The sequence below is a fragment of the Sorex fumeus genome, unplaced genomic scaffold (genome assembly GCF_029834395.1).
Source record: "Sorex fumeus unplaced genomic scaffold, SorFum_2.1 ptg000008l, whole genome shotgun sequence".
In the NCBI taxonomy this organism is placed as follows: domain Eukaryota; kingdom Metazoa; phylum Chordata; class Mammalia; order Eulipotyphla; family Soricidae; genus Sorex; species Sorex fumeus.
Window position 1 is genome coordinate 44,063,330 of NW_026606065.1, and position 12,527 is coordinate 44,075,856.

Consider the following 12,527-nt stretch of genomic DNA (forward strand, 5'->3'; position numbering starts at 1 on the left):
CACTCTTTTTTTAGCAAGAAATTTAAATAAATAAGTGGAAAGACATGCAAAAGTAAAATTGTTCTATTTAGAAGAAGAATTGCAAATAGAGAAACACAGTGAAGCTGATGGTTTGTACAAAAATAGCTGAGACAACAAAACAGACTATTTTGGGATCAGCGTAAAGGAGAGACCCTTTGCAAACCTTTCAGAAATAATTTTCTTAATTATTTGTATTTTTGATCATCAGAAGGTGTCATTATTAAAGCATCTGGAAAATGATGCTAACTTTCATCTGTAATCTTCTCTAGGATTATCAACTGGAGCACCAATATAATAACTATAGAATAATTTGCAATTGCAAGTCCCTTTTCTTTTGTATTTTCTTTTGCTTTCTCCAATTAAACATGCAGACACTTCTATAGAGAAAATGAAATAATTATCAACTAGCAAACATAAAATAAGACAGAAGTTTTCTTCTAGTATCTATATAGTTTTATTTATCTATATATACAGGATTTTTCTTTTAATATCTATGATTTTTCAGGGAGAGACTCTGATTTCTTGAACCACATAGTAGAATTGTTGAATAATTCCTTGGAACTATTTTCACTGGGATATAAGCTCTTTGTCAGTCATAGGTTGTATGTTCACTTGTTGGATTGTTACTCCAGTTGCATTTCTTTAAACATGTGTGTCTATAAGCATACTTGATCATAAAAATAAAAAATTAAAAAAGAAAATAAAAAAGACTAAGGAAATTTGATTCACTTTTCACTAGATAGCTGAATTGTAACTAATAATAATAATAATAATAATAAAGTTGATACTGCTTGGACTTAATAGAAAAATAGTGAGATGGTATGGAAATTAGGCTACTATTACTTCTACTTTTAATTACTAATACCATAATGGACATTTGTAATTCAATCTGGTGTTAGCTAGTTAAGACATAAGTCTATACATTCTAGAGTATCAGAGTCTATCTTATGGATATTTCAATTCTCTATAGAATAATTTGTTTGATTTTTGATTGATTTTGACATCACAGAAATCACGGTTGCTCCTGGTACTACACCCAGGAATTCCTTCAGGCGGGTCTTGCTGTACCTTATGGGATACAGGAGACTGCATCCATGTGGGCTGCATGCAATGCAAACTCCCTAACTGCTGTCCTAACGTTCTGGCCCATTCATAAATTTTTTTTAACAAGTACAGTAAACAAAATTAAAACGTTGAATTTGTCATCGATGGCAGTTCTGCTGCAGGAATGTATGAGGGTGTGGAGACAGATTAAAAAAAATAAAATAAAAGGAATATTACAAACAGAAATCGTTACACCCCCGTAAGTATAATGAATTATATTAATATGGCTTTGTATGCATTAACAAACAAGAAAGATTTTATCTGGAGCTAAAGTCATCAAATACTAAAACTTTTTAAAGACCACATGAAGTTTTTACCTACCACAGCTTTTGTCTTTCTAACTGAACTAAATTCATAAAGATTTTTTCCCCCAATGATAATTACTTCAATAGCAAATTTTGATAGCAAATATCAAACATACAAAATTTACCTAATAATATTTAGTGGCTAGCCCAATGTCTATGTGTCTGCTTAAAATTGGAAAAAAATATAAGAAGTAGAACAAAATCAATGTTTATTAAAGATTCTCAGTACTATATCCTATAAATGCACATTTAACTTTTCACTGTCTTAAAAAAACAGTGCAAAGTTTTACAAATTATGTTAATTATATAAAGGGAGCCATATATATGTTGAATATATGTTTAGCATATAATATTCAGTTTTAAAAGTATAATAATTATTGCCACTTGCATGATTCATCACTGAATATTTTCCTCCTAAAAATATAATTTCTTATTTTTTCTTTGGTCTTTTAGTCTTTTTGACAGAGAAGATATGGTATCAGCGATAATCACAGGGTAATCATTTTTTATACAAAAGCACATTTGCTATGCTTCCATTATTTTTATTTTAACTAATTTTAATAATTCATTTCTTTCAGTTTTAATAAAACCAATATTGAACATTTTGTAGGTGAATTGCTTGAGGATTGTTAATTTAGGAAGAAAAAAATTCTGTTACAAGTCCCAAGTCTCTGGATCTATCTATCTTTTCACAAGGGCTTTAGAGAAACTAGCACTTTGAGTGGGAGAGACAGCTGCATGGTCCGGGGAGACCCAGATTTGATTGTAGGTACCATGAAGTTCCTTAAGCACGGCCAAGAATGATCCTTCTGCACAGTCTGGAATGGTCTCTGATAACTGCCATGTGTGACACTCCAAACAAAGCTAACATTCTTACTTATTTCTTTATATTTATTTCTATAAAATTTAAATATGCATTTATGCACTTATATCATCTATATTGACAAAACATGTAACTATAATGATATCAAAATTATGACTCATATTTCAACTAGCAAGCACTTTTTTCCATTTGCATTTTTTAGGGTGTGTGTGTGTGTGTGTGTGTGTGTGTGTGTGTGTTGTTTGGGGGCCACACCCAGTGATGCTCAGGGTTTACTCCTGACTTAAGGATCATTCCTTGGCAGGCTCGGTGGACTATGTGTGATGCCAGGGGAATGAACCCAGGTCAGCCAGCGCAAGAAAAGCACCCTTACCCTCAGTACTATGGCTCCAATCCATGCTTTTCTTTTCTTGCCTGGAAAACACAATTGATACAAGGATGTCAAAGAAAATTCTGAGAAGCTGGTGAAGCAAGTCACAAAAAAATATATAGAATCAATTCATACCTATCTTCACAAACTGGAAGTTAAGAAAAATAAATCTCAACACTTACGAAGCAACTGTTATACACAGACAAAAATACTAGTCCCTGACAATATTCTTGCTTATGATTAACTATTTGGGCAGACATAATAATGTATAGATGTAATATTATTAAAAGTAGTATTAGTTTATCCACCAGACTCATTAATAACTCTTTTAAGAACCATGGCTCAGGGATATGGCTCAGTGAGCGGTAAAGGACTTGCCTTGTCTGCGTGAAACTCAAGATTAAAGACAAGCAAGCTAAAATTCTGAGTAGTGGCCTCAAAAGGAAAATTACTCTTTTTCCTGCTAGGTTTTAAAAGTTTCTTTATCTGAGCTCTGAAAGCACTCTCGATTTTGTTGCAGGATCATTGGGCAAGATGTATAGGGGGATTAAGAAAGAGGGGGAGAAGAGCAGTCTTTGTATAGATTGTTAGAACCATATTAGAAAAAAAAAATTCTGCATTTCTCTTTTCAAACACCTTAGCACAGAATGTATCCTCAAAATCGTTAGCACAAGTAGGAGACTCACAGATCCTTCTGGTTGAATACAAGACTGTCTTTAACTTCCTAAAGTGAGGATACACAATTCACCATAAAGCCAGAATATTAGGAGAGAAGAACATCCACTGAGGAATTAGCCAGTGCTCCTACACAATAAATTAAATGAGCAGATCTTACTGTGATGGATCCTATGAATACATAACTGAGTGTCTATAAGGAAGCATACTATACTCTGAGAAAATTGTCTTGGTTTATTTCTAGAACTCTGGGTTTGCTAAGAGTTTAAGGTGAAATCCATGACTTTGACAATTATATAAATTCCACCCTGCTCAGCTGATGCAGAACAAGGTTTAAAGCCATTTTCCAAAGGCTTTAGGTACTTTAAAGTGAACAGAGCCTTTACTTCACAGCATGACTTCCTCATTCAAGAATAAAATAGAACTTGCAGAGCAGCAATAAAAATGATACCAAATAAAAGTCTGTGCTTTGTTGAGTGGGGTAAGAGCCCAGAGCAATATTTTAATTCAAGCAGAAAAGCAAAAGTTTCACATTATTGGTCTGACACACCACTTCATGCTCAAAGACACACATCTCTGCTGTGATGAATATATGCATAGCAAAGAAGCATGTCTCTCAAGTCTTAGCCTCTGAGGAGGTTTTTTTTTTAATAGTGAAGTTTAAACATGTATAGGTTCTCTACTAAAAGAGCAAAAATAACTCAAAGGTTTAGTAAAATAAATTCTGGAAACATCAAGTGTTATTCATTTTAGTCTTCCATACATCAGCTGGTGGGAACTCAGATATTAATGAATTCTTATGGGTTTAACTCCACAGGTTTCTGTTTGCCTACTGTTATTTTGGAGGTAGGAGTGGGGATAATTTGTTCATTTGAAAATATTTATTATTTCATTTTAGGGTTTGGGGCCATATCTTGCAGTGCCCAGAATTGGCTCTACACTCAGGGATCATTCCTGGTGGGGCTGAGTTGACCATATGGGTGGTGAGGAGAACTTGGATCCACAGTATTCAAGGCAAGTGCCATACCCGATGTGCTATCATTCCAAACCCTTATTTGCAAGTATCTGTTTATTGATCATTGACATAGAATTTTCTATGAGATTGCTACATTTTTATACTAAACACTAGGAAAGCTTCATTCACAATCAGATTCTTTCTAAAAAGTAACTACATGAAAGGTAAAGGGAGCATGTATTTGTTTGAGGGTCATACTCAGTGGTGCTCAGGACTAACCCCTGGCTGTGTGCTGAGGGATCATTTAGGACATGCTCAGGAAACCATACGAAGTTCCAGGAATAGAATCTGGATCAACTTCCTGCAAGACAAGGGTTACAACTACATCCTGTAAAGGGGGAAATCTTTTCCTCAAGAAAACTTGAGGAAAAAGAAAAAAAGTGGAATGAGCTCTGTGATATAGAGCATATTGCAAATTAAAACTTGCAAGTTGCTTCCAGTCATTAATAACTTCTCAGATAACACTACTTAAAACACAAAAACTAGTACCTGTCATTTTTTAAAAAAATCTGTGGTCTTTGTTTTTAAATTAAAAAAAATCTTGGCCAAGGTCAAAGTAACAAAAGTTACAGTGCCTTAAAGAATGTTTGCGGTTTCAGTTCTATTTGTTATCTGTCCTGCAATAATAATTTTAAACAACCAATAAAAGAGACAAGTGTTAACAAGAAAGTGGGTAGTTGGAAATATATTTCATTCCATTTTAAATTTATTGTTTCTACATAAAACAGGTTCAGACAGTAATGTGCAATTTATTTGTCCATATAAGTGTAGAGAGTTTGGTCTAAAACTATGAATCTAGGATTTACTGGGTCTACTCTGAATTTAATGTTTTTTTAATTCATAAATGCATATTCTGCTCTAATTAAGGAAGCTAAACAATATACTGAGAGCATGAAGAGGCCATGTATTCTCACAACTAAAGTTTCATAAGTTAGAGGATTTTTTTTATTCAGTATCTAATTAATAACATGTCCATTTTTTTCCTTCAAAGTCTAGAGTATAAAAGTGGTACCAAACCTTCTAGATATTTACTATATAAATAAAATTTAAGTTTTTCCCTAGTTCAAATGATGGTGAAATTTGACCACTCTGATACAATTCCTTCCTTCCTTCCTTCCTTCCTTCCTTCCTTCCTTCCTTCCTTCCTTTTATCCTTTTATATTGTATTAAGTGTCATGGGGGTCTAGAGTAATCTCATGGTCCACAGAATTTATGCTTGGGTCTATGATTAGGGATCATTCTCTACTCTGTGTTCAGAAATCCATATGCAGTGCTATGCATATAAATTAGGTCAGTTGTGAGCAAGGCAAAAGTCCTAACCCCTATGCTATCTTTCCTTCAAAAGTTTTTATTTTTCTATGAAATTTGTTGAAATCAATATTGCAACCAAAACAGTGTGACAATTTTTAGTACTTATTTTGATATTTTTGACAGATACGTACAGACGATCATATATTCAACTCCAAAATTATGAAATAGATTATTTCCATTATTAAAAAAAATACTTCTTTCCCATTGCTATTTTTTCACTTTCCTCACTCCTAAACCCTATATCCTTAATTCTACTTTGCTATGTTAGGTACCATTTCTGGAATAAAAATATAAATGTATATCATGTGCCCTATACTTGATCCTTTTAATTTATCATTATGTTTTTGAAATCCATTATCTTTTAATCTATAATTTACTTTTTATTGTAGGATCTTCTATTGAATAACAAGCAAAAATTTGTTCATTTTTCTGTAAATTAATGGTCACTTGGACTGATTGCATATCTTGCTTATTATAAATAAAGGTGTTACAATTGTTCAAGTAAAAGTCCTTGTGTGGTTATATTTTTAACTTCTATTTGGGTCTATATTTAATAATACATTTTATGAATCACATAGTAATTGTATTCTTTGTTCTGTCTAATATTATTTTGGGACACATTCAGTTGTGTTTAGGACTTACTCCTAGCTCTGTGTAAGTAGGAATCACTTTTGGTGGTGCTCAGGGGATCATATGTGATGCTGGAGTTAGAATCTGGCCTAGTACAATACAAAAATACATATTTTGTATTTTTTCCAGATGGCAGATAGGTACATTATTTTACTAATTAAAAAAAGCTGCAATTTATTTTACAAAGCAATTACCATTTTGATTCCCAACCAATAATCCTTAGAGTCTTCATTACTTTGGGGCATCTCACATATTCACTTGACTTAAGCCTCAGTTGTCCTTAGTTCCTAACACCCCCAAAAGCATTACATATCCCTGAGCAGAGTTTCAAGAGTGAACACAGAACCAGGACTTATTAAGTCCTGAATGCACAAAACAAATATAAACATATAAAAATATCACATTTTAAACAGATTTAAAATAATATGGATCGCTAACATACAAAAAAATTCTTACATACTGAGATAAAGGTTATTTCATGTTTGCTAACAATACCCATATGCATCATATCATGGAGTGACAACTATCAGTTCAAACATCAATATTTATCTATAAAGTATATTTCTAGAATGAGTACTATACGAGCTATTTCTATGTTTGTTCAAATGTATCTATTATTTAGATTTCTTATTTTACCTGTCAGTAGCTAAACAGTTACACCCTCCAACTGCCGTGTAACCCCAACAATGGCCAGGATCCAGAGATTATCACAACAAGCTCCCGGGAGTGCGCGGCCATGCGGCCGCGCGACTATTTATTTACTTTTCTCTAAGTTTTCAGGGTACCTTAAATATCCAACCCACACGGCAGAGCCTGGCAAGGTATCCGTGGTCTATGCCAAATAGACCAAATTGATATGCCAAATCCAGTAATAAATGGATCTCATTTCCCTAACCCTGAATATGCAGAGTCGAGAAGGATATGGAAGAAGAGGCTGATAAAACACCAAGGCAGACATAGGCTGCCAAAACACAGAAAAACAAAAATTATTGTCTGTACTTTTAATGCTCGTATGCTGGCATCTATTGCATCCATTGAAGACCTTATGGTACAAGCGCGAAAGATCAAGTACGACATCATTGGTCTAACCGAAACGAGAAGACATCAATCCCATTATGCTGTTTTCGACACTGGAGAAGAACTGTTCCTTGGAACCTGTGATAAAAGAGGCGTCGGTGGTGTCGGTATCCTTGTCAACACAAACTTAGTCACGAGCATTGATTCATTCGAATGCCTAACAACCCGAATTGGACGATTACACTTGAATAAATGTGGCTCACTACCGGCAGTTTCTATCCTTGTTGTCTATGCACCAACATCCAGTTATGGTGAAAGAGAAACTGAGAAATTCTACATGGAGCTGGAGAAGTTCTATAAAGAAGATCACACCTTCTACAAGATCATTGTTGGTGATTTTAATGCCAAGATAGGACCAAGAAGATCAGCGGATGAACTCCACATCGGAACCCATGGCCTGGAATGGAACGAACAGGGTGACAGACTGTCTGAGTTCATCATGTCAACCAAAACCTTCCATGGTAACTCACAATTCCAAAAGGCTGAATATAAATGTTGGACATGGGAGTCTCCCGATGGACAGTTCCACAATGAAATAGACCACATCATATTCAATCGGCGGTTTTGCCTAACCGATGTTGCTGTTGTCCCAAAATTCCAAACGGGATCAGACCACCGTCTTCTTCATGCAAAATTCTACCTCACAGAACGAGGAGAAAAGAATGCAAGGTTTAAGAAGAGGACTCCCAGAACAACCACCAACTGGGAGCTCTTTGGCTCTATTGCGGCAACATGGGAAGATGCCGTCATTGACAACATTGATGAGGAATACGATCAAATGATTCAGCACCTCCATGATTGTGCAAGGAATGCCAAGAGAGAAATCACCACAAAAAACTGTCTTTCTTCGAACACTCTTGAACTTATTCGCCAATGTGGCTTGGCACATGCCTCAGGCAACCACAAGCGAACATCCGAACTGGCAAAACAGTGCAGAGAAGCCATCAAGGATGACCTCAAAAACAGGAGAGCAGCAGTACTGGTAGATGCAGCAGAAGCTGGGAAAAACATTCGTAATGCCCGCCTGTCCTTCACCAACTACAAAACCAAGATGACTGCCCTCCGACATCATGATGGATCTATCACATCTTCCAGAAGGGCAATGGAGAAGATTATTCATGACTTCTACTCAGATCTCTTTAATAGCCACATCCACTTGCCCACATACCACATACCACATGATGGATATGTCGTTCCCAATGTTCTCCCTTCCGAAATCCAACATGCCATCTCGTCGGTAAAGAAACAAAGAGCACCTGGCCCAGACAAGATCAGACCTGAACACCTGAAGAACTTACCATCAGTACTCATCAATACATTGGCTCGACTCTTCACACGCTACCTGTCTGAATGCAAGGTTCCATCCCAATGGAAAACCAGCAAGACTGTACTACTATACAAGAAAGGAGACATCCACGACATTGGCAACTATCGCCCAATCTGCCTATTGTCTGTCATCTACAAACTATTCACTCGAGTCATCCTGAATAGGATTAGCAGAACACTAGATGAAGGACAACCATGTGAACAAGCTGGATTCCGAAAAGGATTCAGTACCATCGACCATATCCACACAATAACCAAGCTCATTGAGGTATCTCGGGAGTTCAAGATGCCGCTCTGTCTAACGTTCATTGATTTAAAGAAGGCCTTTGATTCTGTTGAGACGGAAGTGGTCATGGAAGCCCTAGCCAATCAGGGCATACAAACTCAATACATCAGGATCCTTCGTGAGCTCTATTGCGGATTCACTACCAAAATCTCACCATTCTACAAAGAAGTAATCATCCATATGAAGAGAGGGGTTCGGCAGGGTGATACCATTTCACCAAAACTCTTCAGTGCCACCCTCGAGAACATCATGCGATGAGTGGAATGGGAAAACATGGGAGTGAAGATAGATGGTCGGCAACTACACCACCTCCGCTTTGCTGATGACATCGTTCTAATAACACCAAATATCAGCCAAGCGGCACAAATGCTGAACAACTTTGACCGTGAATGTGGAAAGGTCGGACTACAGCTGAATCTTACGAAGACAATGTTTATGAGAAACAGCCTTGTTCTTGACGCTCCATTCGCTCTCAACGGAACCACCATCTCCGAATGCAACAGTTATATATACCTAGGTCGAGAAATCAACATGATGAATGACCTGGCACCTGAGTTGCGCAGGAGGAAGAGAGCGGCTTGGAATGCCTTCAAGAGCATTGAAGAAATAACTAAAAGGACAAAGAACCTCCAGCTACGAGCACATCTCTTTGATTCCACTATTCTTCCTGCATTAACATATGCCTCAGAGACCTGGACCCTACGAAAACAGGATGAGAACGCTATTCGGGTCTCTCAAAGAGGAATCGAAAGAACTATGCTTGGAATATCACTATTCACTCAAATGAGAGATAGAATCCGGAGTTCTGATCTTCGTCAACGCTGAAGAATTAGGGACGCTGTCTCATTTGCCAAGACATCAAAAATCAGATGGGCTGGACACGTAATGAGGTTTACAGACAACCGCTGGACTAGAGCCATTACTGATTGGATTCCACGGGACATCAAAAGATCACGTGGACGTCCACCTATAAGATGGTCAGACTTCTTCGTCAAGACCCTAAATGATCGGTTTGAGGCTCTGCATGTTCCTAGAACGAACAGATACCATTGGGCTACGCTAGCACGCAACCGGGATGAATGGAGACGGTACTGGCACCCGCTCGAATAAATCGATGAATAACGGGGATTAAGTGATTAAGTGATTAATTGATTTTACCTTCAGTAAAAAGTTATGCATAGATGGGTAAAAGTTGAAACCCCGTTCTTCTGAATCTTCTTTATGCCATACTAAGTGAAAGAAATATAATATGAATTAATTTCAGAGCAATTACCAAGATAAATCAAATTATTATTGAACATCACATTATTTAAAAAGTTGTGTCAAAGCAAAGAAACAGATGTTACATATGTTTGTCTTGATTCCAACTCTATTTGTCCCTCCAACTTGTGTTAATTTGGAAACAAGTCGTTTGATGAGCACATATATGAGGAAAGGCTTGGAAAATTCCCAGACTGTAAGACTCCATATACAAAAAAATAGAAACTCAACAAAGAGACTTTGAACAAGCAGAGCATGCCATTTTCCAAGATAGCTTCTGTGTAAAATAGAGTAAATAAGCTAAAAGCTTGTATGCTATATTCTAGCTGTGGGTAGAGGGCTCTTCTAGGATATACTTAAGCGAGATTGAGAGGAAAGAGAACCTAGTTTCTCTACTAGAACATAAATTTTTAGTTCAATTTCATTTTTCTTACTATTCAGTTGGGAGGGAAATATATATATGTACACACACATATATGTATATGGAAAGTAAAATCTAGTGCTTATAAGATAGGTCTGAAGAGAAGTAACAAAGCTTATAGGTAAGATGAGACTGGTCAGAATTGCTTGCTATAAACATTAGTACGTTTTTAATACCTCATAAATAAATGAAAAATGGAAAGAAAGAATAAAAGGAACAAGTACAGGAAGTGCAGGAAGAAAATTTTATATAAATAGAGAATATGAAAAATAGAAAAAAAAATACTGGTAAGAGAAATATTTTAAAACTGAATTCCCAAATCATTCGTACTTTTTGCAGATGTTTCAATCTGCTCTTTAAATAGTGATCATTCATAAGGGGGTATGGTGCCACCAACAAGTCAATCTGTACCTGTGAGGCGACTGCATCAGTGTCCTGATGGCGGCTTCATACTTCCAGATAAACCAAAATTGCTGCTATGCCTTTGGCCAGACCCCAAGAACTTGGGGCAAAGTTTACCAAGAAAGTAAACGGCCAAAAGTTAGGTATGTGGGAAACACACCCACAAACCACCTCTGGCTCAGCTATATAATTGGAGGCATGGCCTCTCTGGTTCCTGATTAAACCGCTTAATGGCCATGATCCCAGAGACTCAGAAACAAATCTCAAAACCCAGCGGCTTTTGGCAGAAATGTGTATGGTCCCTGCAGTAGGTTACTGGTGCTGGGCCAACCCAGGTGGGAATACGTTTCATGCCTTGGCCTGTTCCCCCTGGCAGCCCGGAGGCCACCATCCTCCAGAGGCCACTGGACAGTCAGGTTTGGACCCGCAGTGACAAGACATGCAGGACCTCAAGGGATGGGGATGGAGCTGGCCCTTTCCTCCCCACCCCAATGAGACCCCAAGTCATTGCCCACGAACGTCCTCTCTGGCTCCTGATCAAGCTGCTTAATGGCCATGATCCCAGAGACTCAGGAGCAAATCTCGGAACCCAGCAGGTTTGGGCAGAAATCCCTCTAGATTTAAGTGTTAAAATTTAGGAATTTCAAAATTGCATGGCCACTACTGCAGCCATGCAACATCATATATTACTCATAACCAGCAATAGAAAACAAATTGTCTACTGTTGCCTTTTCAGCACATCTGAGTGTTGGGGTAAAATCTCAAATAATAATGGTGTGTCTGGTGTCAAAATATTGAATGTGATCAAAGTAGAGAGATAGTAATGTGGAAATCATCTGCCCCACAGGTAGTGGGAGGGAGTGGAATGGGGGTATACTGAGGTTGTTGGAGGCGGAGAATGGGCACTGGTGAAGTTACAAGTGTTTCATTGTATGACCAAGGCTTGGATCTGAAAGCTTTGTAACTGCTCTCACAGTGATTCAAAAAATAAAATTACAAAAAACAAAATAAAAAAGTAAAGTGGAGTTCATGCACAATTCAATCAGCTAATCAGTGGCTGAATAAATAGCAGTACTCCTATATAAAATTAATTAATTAATTAATTAATTAATAGTGATCATATAACAATGTTGCTCAAATATTAAGTGGTTACTTGCATAAAATATTTTAAAGAATTAAGATAACAAATATAAATCAAAACAATGAAGAGTCGCTTTAATAAACCAATCAAACCAGCAACAAATATAACATAATAATCATAGTGATCAAAAAGAAACATACATATATATACAGAGTAGAAAATTAGGTAACATTTTTTCAATTCAATGTATTAATGCCTAATTTTCTAAAATTAAGAAAAATCACATGGAATATAAACCCTTCAAAGACCTATAAGGAAATGCTTGCATTAATTTGAAAGAATAATTCATAGATATTAAGATGTCTCATATAGTAGAATGAAAAACATTAGCAAATAATTATAAAATATCATTTTTACCTC

The 12,527-nt window shown here is 36.5% G+C and overlaps 1 protein-coding gene across 1 annotated transcript; it reads left to right on the forward strand.

Moving 5' to 3' along the window:
* Positions 1-7,245: 7,245 nt before the first annotated feature.
* LOC130019422 (uncharacterized) lies at positions 7,246-10,065 on the forward strand (the record flags this gene model as incomplete). The annotated part of the gene is given in 2 exon segments (XM_056110081.1): positions 7,246-8,634; positions 9,577-10,065. Coding segments are annotated over 2 exon segments (1,878 nt in total), but the record flags the coding sequence as incomplete, so codon positions are not given.
* Positions 10,066-12,527: the final 2,462 nt, after the last annotated feature.